Raw genomic sequence first — 19,841 nt, 5'->3', positions numbered from 1 at the left:
TGCACGACATGTCTTATTATGTTTATTATACGATTTTTGTATGGTGCAGAGACTTGGAGCCTGAACACAGATTTGAGAAGGAAATTTAATGTTTTTTGAGATGAAGTGTTTGAGGAGTATGTTAGGAGTGACACGATTGGATAGATTGAGAAATGAAATGGAGTAGTAGTGGAACTGAGCAAGCGTGTGGATAAGAGAGTACTCGGTTGATTTGGACACATGGAGAGGATGGATGAGGAGCTAATGTTGAAGAGGATCTACAGAGCAGGAGTAAATGGAAGGAGACCAAAAGGAAGGCTGCGATTGACGTGAGTGGATGTTGTTATGAGTGCACTGCAGGAAAGAGGTCCAAATATAGTGGAAGCTAGAGCTCTTGTTGGTGATAGGAATGAGTGGAGAGGTGTTGTGAAAGGATGGCGGGATGTTTAGACGTGTTCTAAGGAATGGGCAGGGCACCTGTATGATGCAGCAGGGGTAAACCAGTGAAAGCTGTCGGGCCCTGCTGTTGAACAGAAGAGTGTGTTGTGTCACCCTGACCCGAGTGTCCGGTTTTCATCTGGAGGGACGAAAGCATGACCAACTTTGGTGCCGAGGTGCTTAACTTGTTTGGGCATTTGGGTTGGTCATGGTCCCCAAAAAATTTTGTGTGTGTTTTTTGCAACCTTTTCCATTTTTTTAATCTTCTTTGTTTTTGTATGTATTTGTCAAGGGATATCATCAGGGTAGGTAGATAGATAGATGTCTACATACATAGATAGATAGATGTCTAGATAGATAGAGATAGATAGATAGATAGATAGATATATGTCTAGATAGATAGATAGATAGATAGATAGATATATGTCTAGATAGATAGAGATAGATAGATAGATAGATATATGTCTAGATAGATAGAGATAGATAGATAGATAGATAGATATATGTCTAGATAGATAGAGATAGATAGATAGATAGATAGATATATGTCTAGATAGATAGAGATAGATAGATAGATATATGTCTAGATAGATAGAGATAGATAGATAGATAGATATATGTCTAGATAGATAGATAGATAGATAGATAGATGGATATATGTCTAGATAGATAGATAGATAGATAGATAGATAGATAGATAGATAGATAGATAGATGGATATATGTCTAGATATATGTCTAGATAGATAGATGGATATATGTCTAGATAGATAGATGGATATATGTCTAGATAGATAGATGGATATATGTCTAGATAGATAGATGGATATATGTCTAGATAGATAGATGGATATATGTCTAGATAGATAGATGGATATATGTCTAGATAGATAGATAGATAGATGTCTAGATAGATAGATAGATAGATGTCTAGATAGATAGATAGATAGATGTCTAGATAGATAGATAGATGTCTAGATAGATAGATAGATAGATGTCTAGATAGATAGATAGATGTCTAGATAGATAGATAGATAGATGTCTAGATAGATAGATGTCTAGATAGATAGATGTCTAGATAGATAGATAGATGTCTAGATAGATGTCTAGATAGATAGATAGAGATAGATAGATAGATAGATAGATAGATAGATAGATAGATAGATAGATAGATAGATAGATAGATAGATAGATAGATGTCTTATTAGTAGTACCTAAAAGATACAAGCAGCCCTTTTGGGGTGGTTTAAGTTAGCGGGAGTTGTAGGTTTTCGTCAAGTCTGGGGCTCTGAAGCTCTTCACTCTCAAAGACGTTTTTACCTTTCAATAGCATTTGAACAGAGTCAATGCCAAAAACGACTATAGCAGTGAATTTAAAGTATTTTGCGACTAATATAGAGCTAAATAGGTTTGACTTGCCAAAAGTTAAAAAAAAAGGTTTGAATTGATTTGATCAGACATCTGCAGAAAGCACCTTCATCAATATGGTATTATAAATTCCACAAAAATGTATTGAAAAGTCAGTAATTCAATAAAGGAAGTCTCAAAATGTAATAATAACGTAAACATAATTCTATCTTAAAGATACTGAGCCATATTTTTAGGTATCATACTTGCTGAAGTCCAGAACTGAAAAGTATGTGAGAGCTGCTGACCCCTAGATGTAAGTGCATTGTGTAGTGCAACTGAAAACGATTGCCACAAACATCGAGAAAGAATTAAAACTACAGAGACTCAAAGAGACCAAACTGCATCGTTCTACTTCAAATTTTATTTTGCCAGCCCATCACAAGACTTTTGTTTTAGGGGGTACCCTTAGCAGCAAGATGGTGGGCCAATATGTCATCTGCCTTTAGTCGAAACTCATTTTTGGAAAATAAATTCAAATTTCTACACAGACTAGCATTAAAATGCATGTTTATATGTATTTTAAATTAATATCGCATTCAATATATATTAACAAATGTTTTTTTTCCCACCAGAAGGCATAAATGAAACACAACATCCATAAAGTGCTATTTAAAATTAAAAATCCCATGCATTAACTATATAAGACCTTGATGCTGATAAGGCGGCAGTGGTTCAGGAGGTAGAGCGCTCGTCTTGGGATCAAGAGATTGCAGTTCGAATCCCAGCTGCTCCGTGTTACATGTCGAAGTGTCCTTGGGTAAGACACTGAACCCCTGATACCCCCAATAAGCAGGTTAGCGCCTTACATGGCTGCACGGCCGCAATTGGGAAATGTGAAGCACACTGTAAAGCGCTTTGGGAAGTCTTGACTTGAAAAGCGCTATATAAATTTCATAATCCAACAGCCTTAAACATCTTTGGTCTTATGTGCTGTTCAGAAGAATTACTCCCCAAAAGCATTTCACCAAGAATGCGAAAGTGAATGTACAAATACCGTGGGCGAAGCGGTGGAACCAGTAGTAGCAGAAGTCTACGGCCAGGAAACTGAACCACCAGGTCCAGGGCGACTCCCAGGGCAGCTCCACCAGACGCAAGTGCTCCCACACGTACACGTAGGCCGAAAGCTCCAGACCTCGCACAAAAACCCTTGAGGGAGGACAAAGTATGAGTAAAATGCGAGTCGTAAACTTCATAGTGGAACGAAAGTAGAACTGGAGGTCAAAGAACTGGTGTTTTTTTTCCAGTGGTTTTGACAAAACAATTTGGAAAACAACTGACTTTATGCTTCACAAGTAGGAAAACTGTGTGCTACATATGTTTCCAGCCATTCTAGAGAGGGACAATACTAAAGACTTCCCTATGGAGTATAAGGTGCACCCAAAAACTCCAATTTAGCTAGAAAATTTAAAGCGCGCCTTATAACCCGGTTCGCCGCATATACCACAGAGTACAATGCATAAAGGGTGCAGTATCTACAGATACAGTACACTAACGCAGTTTGAACAATCTACAATCACTGCTTACCCAAATCCCAATGCATTGCATTGAACATGATTTAACTCCAGGTCATGCGGCGTCAACACTTTACCAATAGACTGTCAGTGATACAGACGACATAGGAAAATATATTTTAGATAATCAAATCATCACACAATTTGTACTGCAACACTGACTTCCACAGTGCAAATTTTCTGCATTCTAATAGACTATTGTCTCTCCCCTTCTTCACCTGTGGGTCAATTACATGCAAACGAATGAAACAGAATACAGTCTTTCAACAAATCACTATACCAGTTATTTTACGTACATATTATACCGAGAGGTTATTGACTCAAAGGTGATGACAAGACTGTTTAAAACTTGAGAATGCAGAACAAAATCCCTTGTGCAAAGCAGTGTTTCTGTCAACATTAGTAAAAACTGATACAGAGATAAGCTGTAATGCCTTTTTGTATGTCAACTGTACCATTGGTTGTCTAGGGTTAAAGTGTCGGCGCCCTCACCCCTGCGACCCGGGTTCGATTTAATTTGCAAACAATGTTTTACGATTTTATCCGATAAATAATGATTGCACCATTATATATTGTAAGTGTATGCTTGTGAATATACACGGTAGCTGTTACTGTAATCTCAATCGTATGCAATTTCATAGTCCGGTGCGCCTTATGTATGAAAGATATATGAAAAAAAGACTATTTTTGGGGGTGCCGGCTTATAATCCGGTGCACCTTACTAGTGCGGAAACTACGGTATTTCGATTTAAGGATGCAAACTCACAGTGGGAGTCGGGATATCATCCCTAATGAGATAGAGATGATCCCATCAAGAAGGTTATACAGTTTCTTCTCTGACATCAGCGAGCACAGCAGCATCTCCAGAATCACAAGGCCCAGGAACAGAGGGTTGGCCTGCAAAAACACACACGCACACAAATACACACTATCACGAATCAGCACCATTTTTGCTCATAAAAACATGACATCCCATGTTTTTTTCCTGCAGGACTATTTTCTTTGGAGCAGTTGAGAAAAAAAAGACAACTTTCAAGTGTGGTCATCCGTAATGTTTGCTTCTCACCACCACTAGCCTGAGGGAGGCTGCCAAGGAACACAATGGACCATGTACATTACCTCAAAAATAATAAAAAGCACACACAAAAAAACTGCTACATATCTATCATATTTATCTTATTTTTATTACTGTCAATGGTATACTTCTGGTTGTTGAGAATTTTTCAACTGAGAAGTGCTCCAAAACTGCAGTAAATACACTCACCAGTGCATTTTACAGCATGTATTTGGATTGGAGATTAGCATAGCTTTTGTGTAAAAATTACAGATTAGGTGGTAAACTGGTCACATTATGCATTTCTCAGTTTGAGCTGGAATTTATTTAATTAGTCATGTGCACAGTGTTGGGAGTAACGCGTTACAAAAATGGTGTCCCTGTAACTCAATTACTTTTCTTCGTAACGCGTTAATAAAATGTTAGAACAACATGATGTGCTACACCTCTTCTTTTTAAAAACAGACCATGAATAACAATGTCTACTATTCTTTGACGATTCATGAAGTTCCGTACTACCCAAAATCGACTAGCAACACAACGCTGAATATACCAATTGCAGAGGGTGGGCATGTTTATAAATACCTACAAACTAAGACTGAATACAGTTACGTGGCGCTGTTTCAAGCACAGAGTACAAAAAAAAGCGTAATCTCTCCCAACTGATATACTGATTTCCCCCTTTTCATATGTACTCACATCTAAAATGTATTTACAACTATGAAATAAAGTACTGAGATTGGGGCGTCAGTTTAAATACACATATTTGGTTGTGTATCACCAGTAGTGAATGTTAGGCAGTGGGGCTTATACAGGAACAACTAAATAAATGGGGGAAATATGAGCACAGAATTTATAGTAAAAGAGTGCTGAATTTTGGTCTTTATATTTGTAAATTATGTATGTTTACAATACATCATGGGAAAAAAACACCCCTTGGACATAACCCAGAAATTGAAAAATAAATCTTCCAGTGGTTTGAAGACAAAACACAAAATGGATATCGGGTATCTCGACTAAGTTGGTTTGCAAACTTTCAAGATTACACAAACCAAATGAACGCACCAAAACTGTTTGTGCACACCTCTCATGTCCATTCACGGTATTTTAGCACATAAAATGCAGTGAAAAAGTAATTGCTCCCTCCCGATTTCTGTGTTTTGTGCATATTTATCACCCATAAAAGGTTTAGGACCAACAAACTAGTTTTAATATCACACAATAAAGAAGGGAATACAAAATGCACGTTTGCTATTTTGATTCCATTTATTAAAGCACAAAAAAATCAAGACCTATCATCTGGCACTATATGAACTTCATAGTGAGTTGAGCCACCTTTGACTGCGATAACAGAATTCAAACATTTACGATCATTGGTAATGTGGAGGAACTTTGACCCACTCTTCTTTGCAAAATTGTTTCAAATCTGCCATATTGGAAGGTTTTCTAGCATCTACTGCCTGTTTAAGGTCACACCAAGCATTATAATTGGATTCAAATCCGGACTTTGACTTGGCTACTCGAGAATCATCATTTTGGGTTTTTTGAGCCATTTAGAGGTGGACTTGTTGTTTTTCAGATTGTTGTCCTGCTGCATGATCCAAGAGCCCTTTAGTTTGAGGGCACCAACTGATTGTTGGACATTCTCTTTCAGGATCTCTTGGTAAACACCAGAAATAATTCAGTATTCCGTCAACCACAGCAAGTTGTCCTGCTCCTGATTTTTTGTGCCTTAGTTAATGGAATCAACATTTCAAAAATGCATTTTGTATTTCCTTAGGTTGTCTCTGTGTGTTATTAACATTAGTTTGATCATCTGAAAACGTTGTGATTGATAAATATGCAAAAAACACAGAAATCAGGAAGGGGATAAATATTTTTTGACGGCACTGTAAAGTGCATATGCATTTTATAAATATTAGAAATTAGGTTTTTACTCTAGTCACATAGCTTCACAAGTTGATTGCTTTATTTTATCCATATTCTGAGATTTGAAATTCAATCCCGAATAACTCATTGAAGGTCTTCCACGTAGCACAAAAATAAAAACATTTTTATACATGATGCAGAAAGACGTAAATTGCGAAATGGAACAAATTCTGAGATCCACGCCAGCTTTATGGAAACCATGTCATAATGTCTTAATGGCACTGTCAAACATGGAACTAATTACTATTGCTCAATTTCATCTGCCAAGCGCTGAGCCACAGCAGCAACACGTGTGTGCTCATGTGTGTGAGCACGAGGTTGCACGTCTGTGCAGCACAACGCCAGGGAGTCGTCAACTGGCGCAAAAATTCCAACATCTGGTCGCAGACTGCTACGGACACGTCCGAGTCAAAAGTCCCGTTTTCCCCTCCGGCCAGTTAATTTGAGTTTACGATTGTTTGGTGTTTCTATTGTAAAAAGTAGCAATGAGGACACAACTGACTTTTTCCTCAGCTCTGTGGTTTGAGTTTGTTGTCAATATTCTTACTCGTGTAGTGCTTTACATTTTGAATATATTTGCTGGTGTTCTGTAGATGTCGTCAGGGTTGGGTAGGGTTACTTTAACTAGATTACTTTCAATTACTCCAATACCAAATATGCTAATAAAAGACAAAAAAAACTAAATAAGAATAAAATGACTAAATTTTGTGCAGGCTTGGGGAGTAACGGAATACATGGAACGGCAAAATTGATGTTGGCAAGCTGTTTGGATTTATTTTCATTTTGTTTCTGTCGCATTTTATGTTAGTTTTGCCGGAGATCAAAGAGATCAAAGCCAGGAGAGAAACCTTACCATGTGTTGTGAGTCATAATTTTATTCATATTTACTTTCTTTTGTCTTTTATTAGCATATTTGGTATTTGGTATTGGAGTAATCCAAAAGTAATCCAGTTAAAGTAACCCTACCCAACCCTGTATGTCGTCTGTGTTGGGCGTTTTACTGAAGAAAAAAAAAGTAAATAGTTTCTGTTACTAGTTACTTCATTTAATATTGAATTCCGTTATTGACACCTAAAAGTAGGGCTAATTACTGATTACTAGTCTATATTCTCGTATTTAATCCAAACACCTGAAATAGCCACATAATAAAAAACAGAATAAAATGGGTACACCATGCTGCAGAAGAGGTGAACCCTTCATGTTTCTTGTCTTGTGTAATCTTGAGATCTTTCAAATTAACAATTAGCAGAGACACTCCATATCAATTTAGTCTATGGGCTTCATCCTCCATGGCGGAGTACGATCAAAGTTCTTTTTTCCAGGCCTGGAGTATTACAAAATAATTTTACAAATAAATGTACTTAATTTATACAGCCTTTTACAACAACCCTACAGCCCTTTGAGACTTATTGTGATTAAGTATACAAATAAACTTGACTTGACTTTTGGTGTACCAAAGGACAACAGAATATAGCAGGATTTAATAAAATAAAATACACAAATCCAGCTCCGGACTTCCTGTGCGGAGTTTGTATGTTCTCCCCGTGCTTGCGTGGGTTTCCTCCGGGCACTCCGGTTTCCTCCCACGTTCCAAAAACATGCATTTCAGGCTGAATTGGCTGGTCCAAATTGTCCCTAGGTGTGAATGATCGAATGAGTTGTCTGTCCCTGTGTGCCTTGCGATTGGCTGGCAACCAGTTCAGGGTGTCCCCTGCCCACTGCCCGGAGATGGCTGGGATGGGCTCCAGCCCCCCCGCGACCCTAATGAGGATAAGCGGTACGGCTGATGAGATGAGATGACAATAAAAGTACCATCCTACTACAGGGTATTAAAAGTCATTCTGGAGAAGTGGGATTTAGGCTGGATTTAAAGATGCCCAGGTAAGAAACGAGACGCACCTTGATGGGAAGCTGATTCCAGAGGCTGGGGGCGGATATTTTTATTTTAACCGGGGCATTACCAGCAGAAGTTGATCTTTGGACCACAGAGCTCTACCAGGATTGCAAACTGTTACACGGTTAGGGGTAAGGCCATTAAGATCTTTAAAACAAACAATATAAATCATAACCATTACAACATTACATCAAACATTACAACACGTTTATAGTCAATTCTGTGCTTACGTTTGCCCCATTGATTTCCCGTTGGTTTGTTGTTCCTGTACATACCCGCTGCCTCCCCATGCGCTGCCTAAAATTTGCTACTGGGGACAGACACACGACCCAAATTTGTGCGTTTAAGTTGACCCTCTGATCTGTATTACACTTTATAGTTGTAAAGAAGGCCAAGTATTTTTGATAGGGAGAATATCAGTGGGGATAAATGTTTGTACTCTATGCTTGAATACAGTCAGTACACTGGTGGGTCTCATCTCAGGCAACAACGAGACCCAATGCAGCAAGTGGATACAACTATATATACTTATATGCTCTCACGTCGGTGCTCTGCAAAAACTTGGTGGTAAATACTAACAAGACCAAGGAGGTCTTTGTGCACTTAGGAAGGTCAACATGGCAGCAGCACTGCACAGGAGAGAAAACAACTGGCGCGGTCGGTTAGGAAGTCATCGTGGGCCACCCTGTCACTGACTCAGAATCCATATATGTGGGCCAAGTCAAGAGGAGAGCAAAGGCCATCGCCACTGATCTCAGCCACCCGGGCCACGGAGTGTTTTGTACCACTTTCTTTAGGAAAGCAGTAAAGGGACATCATTAACAGACCGAGAGACAGTTTTGTTCCGAGAGCTGTAAAGTCAATACGTCTCCTCACCACTCCTCCAACTGAAAGACAATAACGTATAGGCCTCAGCACAACACACCTTAGTATTCAGTCGCACCTTGATGTACATATCGTGAATCTTTCCTTTTTGTATATATGACTTTATTATAGCCCGTTTTGAACTCCCTTTGTAAAACACTAAACTGAGGCTGCAAAGAAAATTTCATTGGCATTTTATGTTAATGACAAAAGACAGGGACCCTGTAACTGAGGTGAGTTGTACTTTGTAGAGCCATATAAACATGCCAACTCCACTTTGACGTGATTAGTGGTGCTGGCGGACTTAGGGTTCATCAACGTATTTTGAGCAAAAAAGGAACAGGTAATGAATAGATGGCATTGAATCGGAATCAGAATCAGCTTTATTATTATTGTATTGCTACAACTAAATTCCAGTTACAGTCCAGTGGGCAAAAATATACAAGATAAAAATGTATAAATGGGAAAATATCAAGCATTCACCTAAAATAAAAACTACAGACAACCAAGATATTGTACTTAGAACTGGGACTTTTGCACTTATAACTGTAACAAAGTCCACATGACAAGAGAAATACCGACCATTTGCGCAATACAATGTAAATCAACGTGTAAATAAAGTAAACAGTACAATGTAAAATCGATGTAAAATATCGGACAGTAAAAAAATTACAACTGCAACAACTGTTTTAGAACCCAAGTCAAGAAAATCTAAAACAAAAACTGTATACAACTGCACTTGAAATTAGTGAGCAGCGAAGTAACGCACCGTGCTGTAACGACGTTTGAGTTAGAAATTGTTATCGATACCATGTTAAAGTACTCGTTACTGAGAAAACAAAGTAATGCGCTACTCTCCTTGTGTCTGGCTAATGTTTACAGATGGGCATTAGTTGAAGCACATCTAACCATGGTGCTGGGGAGCAGTCAATAGCAATATTGTCTTTTGATAGTTTTGATCAGACAGATATTTTAAACCAGTGTGCCTTTAGCAAACAGCCACACATGATCATAGCTGCGAGGCTACCACGCGCTAAACAAATATGCTTTTCTAGGTAACTCCTAGCCTAGCGGGCTTTGGCTGTCTTTCAAGGGAGGCTGCCAATATAAAAAATAATTACATTAAATAATCATTATCCAACTTTAAGGTTACTAAAGGACAACAAAACGGGAATCATGAGAAACTACAAGCAAAAACAGAGTAGAACCGAGTATTCAAGCTAAAAAGAAACGCACCAAAACCAGGCAGGATACAGTACATGTTTTACGCTGCTTTCAGAGTTAAATCTTCAATTCGAAAATTTAAAGAAAGCTTGGTTTCAGACACTGAAAAAATACCTAAAGGCAACTTTTACTTCATGCTAGCAGTCTGAAAGTATCACGAGTAAAAAAAACACAATACAAGCACCATATGACACAATCGTTCTCTAGTGCGCTGAATTGTTCGTCTATATCGAGGATATGAAATAAATGTCTGTCCGTAGCGAGTCCATTCGACGGCGTCTGCACTTTTGTAGCCTTTACGTGCCGCTTTTTTGTCGGGGATAATTTGGTTCCTCGCGTGGAACATTTGCGGACCATATGTGGCCGCTTTTCCCTTCATTCTTACGTCTCGCCGAGGTCACGCTTGACATAAAACATGGCGGCTGACAAGACACTTTTATCCCTGCTTTCACGACCGCAAAAAGGCTGTAAATCTATAGACATCCACTACCAAAACTGTTCTTTATATTTTCTTTTTTCTTTTCTTTTCCCGAGAGTAAACTAATGTAGGAGACACGAACAAAACATTGTTGAGCCACTAATTGCTTTTGGAGAAGCAACAAATTATTTTGACGACAGGGCGTGAGGCCAATTTACAAACAGCATAATTATAATATTCACTTAGCCTGTTGTTGAATGCCACTAGTCAAGATTTAGGGTGGTTTTTAAGGACAGGGCGCAGATTGGGGAAAAATATATATATATATATATTGAACCATGAAAGCGTTAAGAAGAAACAACTAAATCAAACAAGTATATTGTATTTCTAGAAAGTGTGCATCCTTTTAAGAAAATCCTAATTATTCTACTTGGGACAGTACTCACCGTCTGTAAGTGGGTGCTAAAGCAACAGGTGAGCCTTTTAGCCACATTTTTGTGATATTTTAAAATGGTCCAGTTCAAACACAACATTGTTATAATGTAACGTTATCGCTAAAATGTATTAATTTAACACATAAAATTATTTCTTACAAAATAAACATTCAACTAAAGTCTCACGAACAGTTATTTGAATCCACGCTTGCTGCAAGGACAAAAATCAACATTTTACTCATTTGTTTGCCCAACAGCTTCTCCTTAAGAAAGTTTCCCGTTAGGGATAATTTCCACGCCTTCTCGAAGCAAGTGGCAGTGGACTGAATAGTTCACCAATTTTTTGCACCAGGTGATAAAATAACCAACCATTCACACCTACTGTGAGTGAATACATAAATGTTTGACAAAAGCAAAAGTAGCTGTACCTGTATGTTTTAAAAAAATCTGTGCACACATGTGTGATTCCAGGATTCGAACTACACTAAAGTGCAAATACGTTAGTTAGATCTTTGGATTATTTGCAAGGAATGCAAACTTCAACTTGCAAACTATGTCTGGTATCAAATATGATCTCGAATGACTTACATTACATCTTAACATTAAAGATTCTCTTCTCAGGGTATCATCTAGTTGTAATTATTTCAATCACTAAGTTACTGAATGAATGAACAAGAACTGTAAATGAATAGGTTTTTGGTACTAAATAACCGTAAAAAAATGCAGGTAAAATTCTTTAGAAATGCCATATATGGCGGAGAGTGTCTAACCATACAGGGTTCAATTCCAGCTCATATCCCTACGTGTAGTTTGCATGTTCTCTATGTGAGTGAGTGTGTCTCCACCGGCCACTTAAGTCTTTTCCCACGTTCCAAAAAGATGCTTTTCAGGTTGATTTACAAGTCTATAATGTGTCTAGTTATGAATGTAGGTGTAAACAGTTGCAATACTCTGTGGGGTTTTCAATTGGCTGGCAACTAGTGTATTTATTCATGCATAATGCGCATTTTTCTTAACCTAAAAAAAAAATATTTAAAGGGACCGCATTACACACAAAGTTTTACGGTAGTATATACCCGTGTTTGTGCAATGACTGATCAGTGGAAAAACATCGCAGACCATGAGCGCAAAACATTGGATGCAACGGGAATCAAACCCGGGTTGTGATGGTGAGAGCACTGAATCCTAACACCAGATCACCAGTGATATCGATGATAATTAATTGTTTCTCATTATTACGCTATTTTTATTCACTGTACCAGAGATAAATGTTAGTGAATGGAGAAATAAATGCAACCCAGAAAAAGTGTGAGTAAATGCAAAAAAGCACAACGAGGAACACAACTGGTGTATCTGATGATAAATCAGACTTTGAAGGACATAAAACAAATACATTGTAAATTTGATGTTGGTATTGTGTTTAAATTATTGTCATCACGGCTGCACGTGTTCAACAACATTTGTCACTTACATGCTTGGTTAGAGCTGAGAAAAAGTGAGTGTGTATTCCAAAACAAACAAAAGAAAAAAAAAACATATAACCCAAAATATTCTCCATACATTTCAATGAACCATTTTAGCCTGTTTGAAAAGTGTTCAAATTTAGAACCAACGAAAGAATTAATTAGTGAAAGATTATTTTCAACATGAGAAAAATTAAAACCAGGGGGAGAGAGAGAGAGAGAGAGAGAAAGAGAGAGAGAGAGAGAGAGAGAAAGGGAGAGGGAGAGAGACAGAGAAAGAGACAGAGAAAGAGACAGAGACAGAGAAAGAGAGACAGATACAGAGACAGAGAAAGAGACAGATACAGAGACAGAAAGAGAGAGACAGAGACAAAGAGAAAGAAAGATACAGAGACAGGAAGAGAGAAAGAAAGAGAATAGCAGAAATAGACAGAGAAAGAGGGAAGGATAGAGAGAAGGAAAGAAAGAAAATTAAGTAAAAAAAGAATTGCAATAAACAAACCTGTTTTTTGTTTAGGATTTATATATAAAGTTCAAGGAAGATGCTATCATTTTTTAAACATCAAATGCAGTTTGAGAATGTATCAGTATAGGCTTCTATAATAAAAAAGGCCTAATAGCCATGGGCCTTAAGTTTTATGCCACTTGAAATACAAATTCAAAATTTTCATTCAAACACATCAAATTAATAAATCATAATTCATCATTTTTTGCAGATTCCTTCTTAGAGTATTCAACAATATAAATCTGATTTCACTTAAAATTTTAAATGTTTGTTAACGTTATAAAAAAAAATGTAAAAAAATATTTAATTGCATATATAACACAGTTCAAAGACATTAAATGATGATTGAAATTGAGTTTTGTGTGAAACTGTGTTTGATCAAAACTCAAGAGGGTCAAAACAGGTTCAGGCAGGATTTGCATGAGTTGTGTAAAATCATAAGCTACACTCGTGGTTGAGGTTTGCCTAAGGTTTGAAGCCATTTTTTTCTTATGGTTGCTCCTACTCACAAAGGTTCTACTGTTGAGGCACCGCAGCTTGTGAATTACGGGGCATTAAACTGAGACGAACTGCAGGCCCAATCGTTTATCACGCCGAGAGGTTCTTCCTATCTGGGCCGATCGCAGTAATGTAGGACTGCATGCGGAGGACGCCATCGATCCCGGAGATGAACTGATGGCTGTGAGGTTGAGGGCAAGCGAGGAAAAGCTGACTCTTTGAAATGAAACATTGGCATGAATTATCTTTTATCCCTATCCTTGCCCCTCTTCTTACCACATTCTCAAGTGAAAAATTGGGTCCCACTGTTACTTAAGTTTCACATATCTGTATTTCACCAAAAGGCCAAAGGAAGCCTCTTGCTTTCAAGAGGAGATGTGGCTTTCGAAGAGCATGACTCTTATTATAACAGCCGTTGTGTCAGTCATGTGATATGCTGCCGACTTTGAATCCATTCTATTTTGGAGTAGGGGTGGGCAGATCGATCCAAATGTCATCATTATCGATACTAAGCGAGTGCTTAGAGCGGATCGATCCTATTGACTTGGGTTCCATACTTTGCACCTCCACATATTTCCTTAAACCTCAGCTTCTAGATGGTGATAGTGCAGCCCTTCTCCTTCTCGCCCAGAACCCTCGGCCAAGTTCTAAGTGTATGTCTGACAACACCTCTATTTACTTGAACTGCTACCTGCCAGGCCAAAATTATGCGCCCATCCCTAATATAATTCAAAAATGACAGAAGCTAACAGGAACCACAGCGCGGTGCAGACCTTTTTTTTCAACAACAGAAAAGGACACTGCCATGTGTAATTTGTGTGGTCTGCTGCAGTGGCAACACCACAAACTTGCATAAACACATGAAAAATTCTCACCTTGCTAAGAGCAAGGGGTGGCAGCGGAACATGTGAACATGTTACTGTTCCTGGACAAAAACCTTTAAATTTGTTGTCACTAGAACAATACACCCAATGAGAGACAATTCATACTTTATTTGCATTACTGACTTCATTTTCAAATATTGTGTAATGGAAGATATTAAGTTGTCTGGTTGGCATCGTCAGTATTTGTATTTTTATGACATTGCTGTTTTTGTTAATGTGTGATTCTCTTGGCTTTTGTTCTGAAACAGTTGTAAAAGCAATATTTCTTTATTTTTTATACTGTTAAGGTTTATACTTATGTTATCTAATAAAAAAATGCATAAAATATGTGTGCTGTGTTTATTGTAATTACAAACTAACACCATTCAATTATCAAAAACGAATAGTATTGAATCAGTATCAATCGATACTACCCTGTATTTACTTGGAATGGATCGACACCAAAGATACTAGAATTGCCCACCCCTATTTTGCAGTTGGTAAAGAAAACGTTAAAGGGGCAGTGTGTAATATTGAGTGCCTGGTGGTACCAAAAAAAATCCTTCAGTAAAAAAAAAAAAAAAAACATTGATTTGAATCATAGGCAAAATACATTACCTATCATATCAATGTTAAGTTATTGTTTTTTTTAATCACAGGTCATGAAATTTGTATTTCTTTTACACAGTGGAACCCACACTTAGGTCAACCCCATGTTTGTTCGGCATCCAGCCGCCTCATTGTGACCTTTGGCACGGGCCCTCGCTTGCAACAAACAATAGAGTGCCACCTAGTGGCCAAATATTACACCCTGGGTCTTTAAGGCGAACAACAGTTCTCTTCCATTTCTTGTTTCCTATTTAATTCAAATGGCTTAGTGAATTTTAATGCCAGTATGTCTTGAAAGGGGTGGTTAAATGATCATTGACGGTTTTAGCAGTGTGTAAATGTTGGAACTTTCCAATTTTATAATCTAAAATGTATCAAATTAACCATGTCAAATTCTTTCCTTCCGTTTTGGATTTTAAGTGTTGCGATTTGACTGTTCCAAAGGAGCATCAAACAGCAGCGTTATGTACAACTAACACCAATTGCGCACACATCTACTTAGACCAGGAACAAAAATAAATATTTAGAACTAGCCAAGTAGAATACCACGGTTGTATAACGAGTTTATGAAATAACCTCAGTGACAGGAAAGTATTGCATTTTGATCGCGGTCCAAAAAAGGTGACTTGAGGTAGAGCGTTATCAAAGCCTCTAAATATGACACATGTAAACATAAAGAAGAGGATTATGTCCGAAGCTCTGGAGCAACATGAAGGTACAGGCAGTATTGGGGGACACAACATCACTAACTTCAGTTTGCTAATGATATTGCCGGATTGGAAGGAGACGAACAGGAACTCGCAAAGCATCAACCCAGTATGGGACGGAAATCAGCACAGACAAAACAAAAGGGATGACCAACAATCCCATTGGTATCACCACAAACGTCAACATCAACCAAGGAAAGCTAGAACCTGTCACCAAATTTAAATATCTTGGAGCTGTCATATTAGAGGAAGGGTCAGAACCAGAAAGCATGGCCAGGATAGCTCAAACCATAGCTGTACTTGCCTTAAACCCATCTGGAGGGACAGGAACATAACAGTGAAATCAAAGATCAGACTCATGCAAGTGCTGGTTACTACCATCCTTCTCTACGCTTGCGAGACATGGACTCTCACAGCAAAACTGGAAAAGAAAATCCAGGCCATGGAAATGAGATGTGACAGGAAACGTCTAGGTATCAGCTACTTAGCTCATGTGAAAGAAGAAACGGCACATTGGACCCTACGAAGAACGGTTGTCAACTGTGCACAGACGGAAACTTCAGTGCTATGGTCACGTCACAAGATCATCAGGACTGGCCAAGTTTTTTCTTCAGGGCACAGTCCAAGGGGGCAGGAGGACAGGAAGACTGAAAAAGAACTAGGCCGACAATATTAAAGAATGGACTGGTGCCAGCTTTGCCAGTACCCAAGAACAGGCCAAGGGCCGTCAACCGTGGAATAGGCTGTCCAGAGTTGCCTCCTCATTGGTGTCCCGACCACCCATGCCGCTAAGGGATCCCAGAACCGTGAACCATATTTTTAGGATTACCCAACCTCAAAGACCCATTTATAGTTGCATTGGCGAACTTTCCAGCAACAATTACGTCGGCAAAAGGGCGACACATAGGCTAACGCTTAAAAATAAATGGGTCTTCATCCTATCACAGAATATGAGAAGTATAATAATCTAAAAAAAAGTTTTTACTCCGGATGTCCATCCATCCATCCATCCATCCATTATCTGTACCGCTTATCCTCAGTAGGGTCGCGGGGGTGCTGGAGCCCATCCCAGCCAGTCGCAGGTTGTGTATAACTAAAATAGTAACACATGCACAGTTATGTTTGAAGGATACGCTCTTCATTCCTCGACTGATTATGCAGAATCAAGAGCAACTTGCTCAAAGGAACTTCAACATAGGGCTCGAAACCTCAGAGTCTGGAGAGTACCACTCTGAACCATTCTGCTCCCTCAACCTAATAAGGTCATATACAATTATTATCATTTACACTCATAAGCACAATGTTTTTTTATTTAAGAAATTCTACACCCTGGGCAGCACGGCGGCGCAGTGGTTAGCGCTTGTGCGGCACAGTTCTGAGGTCAGGAGAATGAACCTCCTGCGTGGAGCTTGCATGTTCTCCCCTTGCTTGCGTGGGTTTCCTCCCACAAACATGCATTCCAGTGATTGAAAGTGGCCGGCCCAAATTGTACCTTGGTGTAAATGAGCGAGCAAATTGTCTGTCCCTGTGTGTCCTGCAACTGGCTGGCAACCAGTTCAGGGTGTCCCCTGCCCACTGCCCGAAGATAGCTGGGATGGGCTCCAGCACCCCTGCGACCCTACTGAGGATAAGCGTTGCAGATAATGGGTGGATGGATTCTACACCCTTTGCAAGGTTGAGTAAAAAAAAAAAAAGAATGAATTATTGTACAATACAGCAAAGAAAATAATCTAATGTGAGTTCTTAATGTGTTTAGTAATAAATGGTAACCTGAAAATTAATACCAAAATTGAATAGTTTTCTGTCAACTTGACAATTTACAAAAAAGTCTTGTTAAGTCATGTTTATTTGTATAGCGCTGAATCACAAGAAGTCTTAAAAGGGCTGTACAGACCAAAGACGATGATCTAAAACCTACATGAAGGCAAGGAAAAACTCAAAACGACAACATGAGGAAAATTAAGAAACCTTGAGAAGGGACTGCACATGAAGTAATCCCCCTTCCGGTATCACCAGACTGCAATGGATGCTGCAAGTGCATCAACATAACATAATTAAATTTACTAGGAATAATTGTTTATTATTCAGCGCCTCCTCGTGGTTAAAAAAAAAACATAATTCATTATGAAATATCAATATTGATATGAATAATAAGCAAAAATACATGAACTATCATATAAGCGTGCATTTTTCTAAATACTTGTAGGTTGAGAAAATTGCATTTGACATAATATGAGGCACACTTTAAGGGAACTGACATGATTGTCTACCATATTGCTGCTTAGAGTACCCCTTTTTTCTCTATCTCCCCTGATTGTTTCGGTTTCCATTTTTCTCCCCATTTGTTTTGTCACTTTTTTCTTATTTTGTTTACTTTGCTTTTTCCTATTTTCTAATTTTTTCTTCTTTTTCTTTTCCTTCATTTCCCTCATATCCCTTTGTTCTCATCTTCTTTGTTTCTATTCGTTTTCCTTTTTACTCTCTTTGCAAAAGGCTTGGCAGTAAAACGAAAACAAAAACAAAATTGCGTTCATCTTCCTTGTGCTTTATAGCACTCAATTTCGGTTACATAGTGACATGTCAAATACTACACACTGCCCCTTTAAGTGGATAAATTCCATGTTCACATGAGTCGCAATCGGACATACCAATCAGTACACAGTTGTGGTTCTTGTGTATTCCTACCAAAATGTATCAATTATTGCTTAATTTTAATAATTCTATCATCACTTTTTTATTTTATTGTATTCAGAATCTCACGTGACCGCCCCCTTTAAAATTGGACGGAAATTGACTTTACAAATATCGTCTTGAGGGGACAGGTGTGTTCTTAAACCGGATGAAACACAAGAAAAAGTTTCTATCCTATAAGGTGTCGGTACCAACCTGGTGGATATAGTCAGGGACATCTTGCAGACTCTCGAAGGATGACTCGTTCGGCGTGAGCAAGTACAACATGGACCGTAACCTCAGGGGCACCGAGGCGAGAAGCCCACCGTCCGCCATTATGTCAACCTGCCCAGGTAACAACGACACAAGTGGAGGAAGGAAGCCGTTTTATGATTTCACTCCTTGTCGACACTCGGCTTGGCTTGGTTAAGTTTTCCTTGAGGGGTGGGGGATAGGGATTGTTTGCTCCTTGGGAGGCAAAGTAGGTCAACTATGCCCCACACTCACTCAAAAATACCACGACGTCCATGTTTATAACCTTCGCACTCATTACGAAAAAAAAGAGGCGGGAAGGAATTTTTAGCAAGACAGCGAAGGGTGGGGAGTTCCCGAGGGAATCCCGTGATTTTTGTGGGGGAAAGTTACGAAACAGTAAATTTGTAGTTGGTTAATTGGTTTAAACAATAATGAATTCGAATTTTGATTTTTGAAATGAACTCTTTCAGTGCCAGAAGTTTCTCTCAAACGGAAGTGCCAAGTACAAGTCCATTATTGCCAGGGTTGGGTAGGGTTACTTTAACTGGATTACTTTCAATTACTTTTGGATTACTCAAATACCAAATATGCTAATAAAAGACAAAAGAAACCAAATATGAATACAATTATGACTCACAACTCGTGGTAAGCTTTCTCTCATGGCTTTGATCTCCGGCAAAACTAACATAAAATGCGAGAGAAACGAAATGAAAATGAATCCAAACGGCTTGCCAACATCATTTTTGCCGTTCCATGTATTCCGTTACTTCCCAAGCCTGCACAAAATTTTGTAATTTTATTCATATTTAGTTTCTTTTGTCTTTTTTTAGCATATTTGGTATTGGAGTAATCCAAAAGTAATTGAAAGTAATCAAGTTAAAGTAACCCTACCAAACCCTGATTATTGCCGTCCACCCATCGATTATCTGCACCACTTATCCTCAGTAGGGTTGCGGGGGTGCTGGAGCCCATCCCTGCTATCTTCGGGCAGTTGGCAGGGGATGCTCTGAACTGGTTGCCGGACAGTCGCAGTGCACACAGGGACAGACAAATCGCCCGCCCATACACACCTAGGGACAATTTGAACCGGCCAATTTACCTGAAATGCATGTTTTTG

At 38.7% G+C, this 19,841-nt stretch overlaps 1 protein-coding gene and 1 long non-coding RNA gene across 4 annotated transcripts in view; one reads left to right on the top strand and one right to left on the bottom strand.

The window, feature by feature from the left end:
* Positions 1–19,046, bottom strand: part of agmo (alkylglycerol monooxygenase) — a 70,714-nt gene extending 51,668 nt beyond the window's left edge. The window contains exons 1-3 of the mRNA XM_088327475.1: positions 18,686–19,046; positions 4,104–4,234; positions 2,821–2,972 (exon numbers count right to left, since the gene is read on the bottom strand). Coding sequence (XP_088183601.1) covers positions 2,821–2,972; positions 4,104–4,234; positions 18,686–18,805 — 403 coding nt within the window. The 5' untranslated portion in view covers positions 18,806–19,046. The remainder of the gene's footprint in view (positions 1–2,820; positions 2,973–4,103; positions 4,235–18,685) is intronic.
* Positions 18,621–19,841, top strand: part of LOC148372898 (uncharacterized) — a 52,233-nt gene continuing 51,012 nt past the window's right edge. For all 3 annotated transcript variants that reach the window (XR_015849575.1, XR_015849576.1, XR_015849577.1), the window contains exon 1: positions 18,621–18,822. This is a non-coding gene — a long non-coding RNA (uncharacterized LOC148372898). The remainder of the gene's footprint in view (positions 18,823–19,841) is intronic.

The sequence above is a fragment of the Urocampus carinirostris genome, chromosome 2 (genome assembly GCF_059441175.1).
Source record: "Urocampus carinirostris isolate Australia breed hairy pipefish chromosome 2, RoL_Ucar_1.0, whole genome shotgun sequence".
Taxonomy (NCBI): domain Eukaryota; kingdom Metazoa; phylum Chordata; class Actinopteri; order Syngnathiformes; family Syngnathidae; genus Urocampus; species Urocampus carinirostris.
This window is presented reverse-complemented; position numbering and strand designations above follow the sequence as displayed.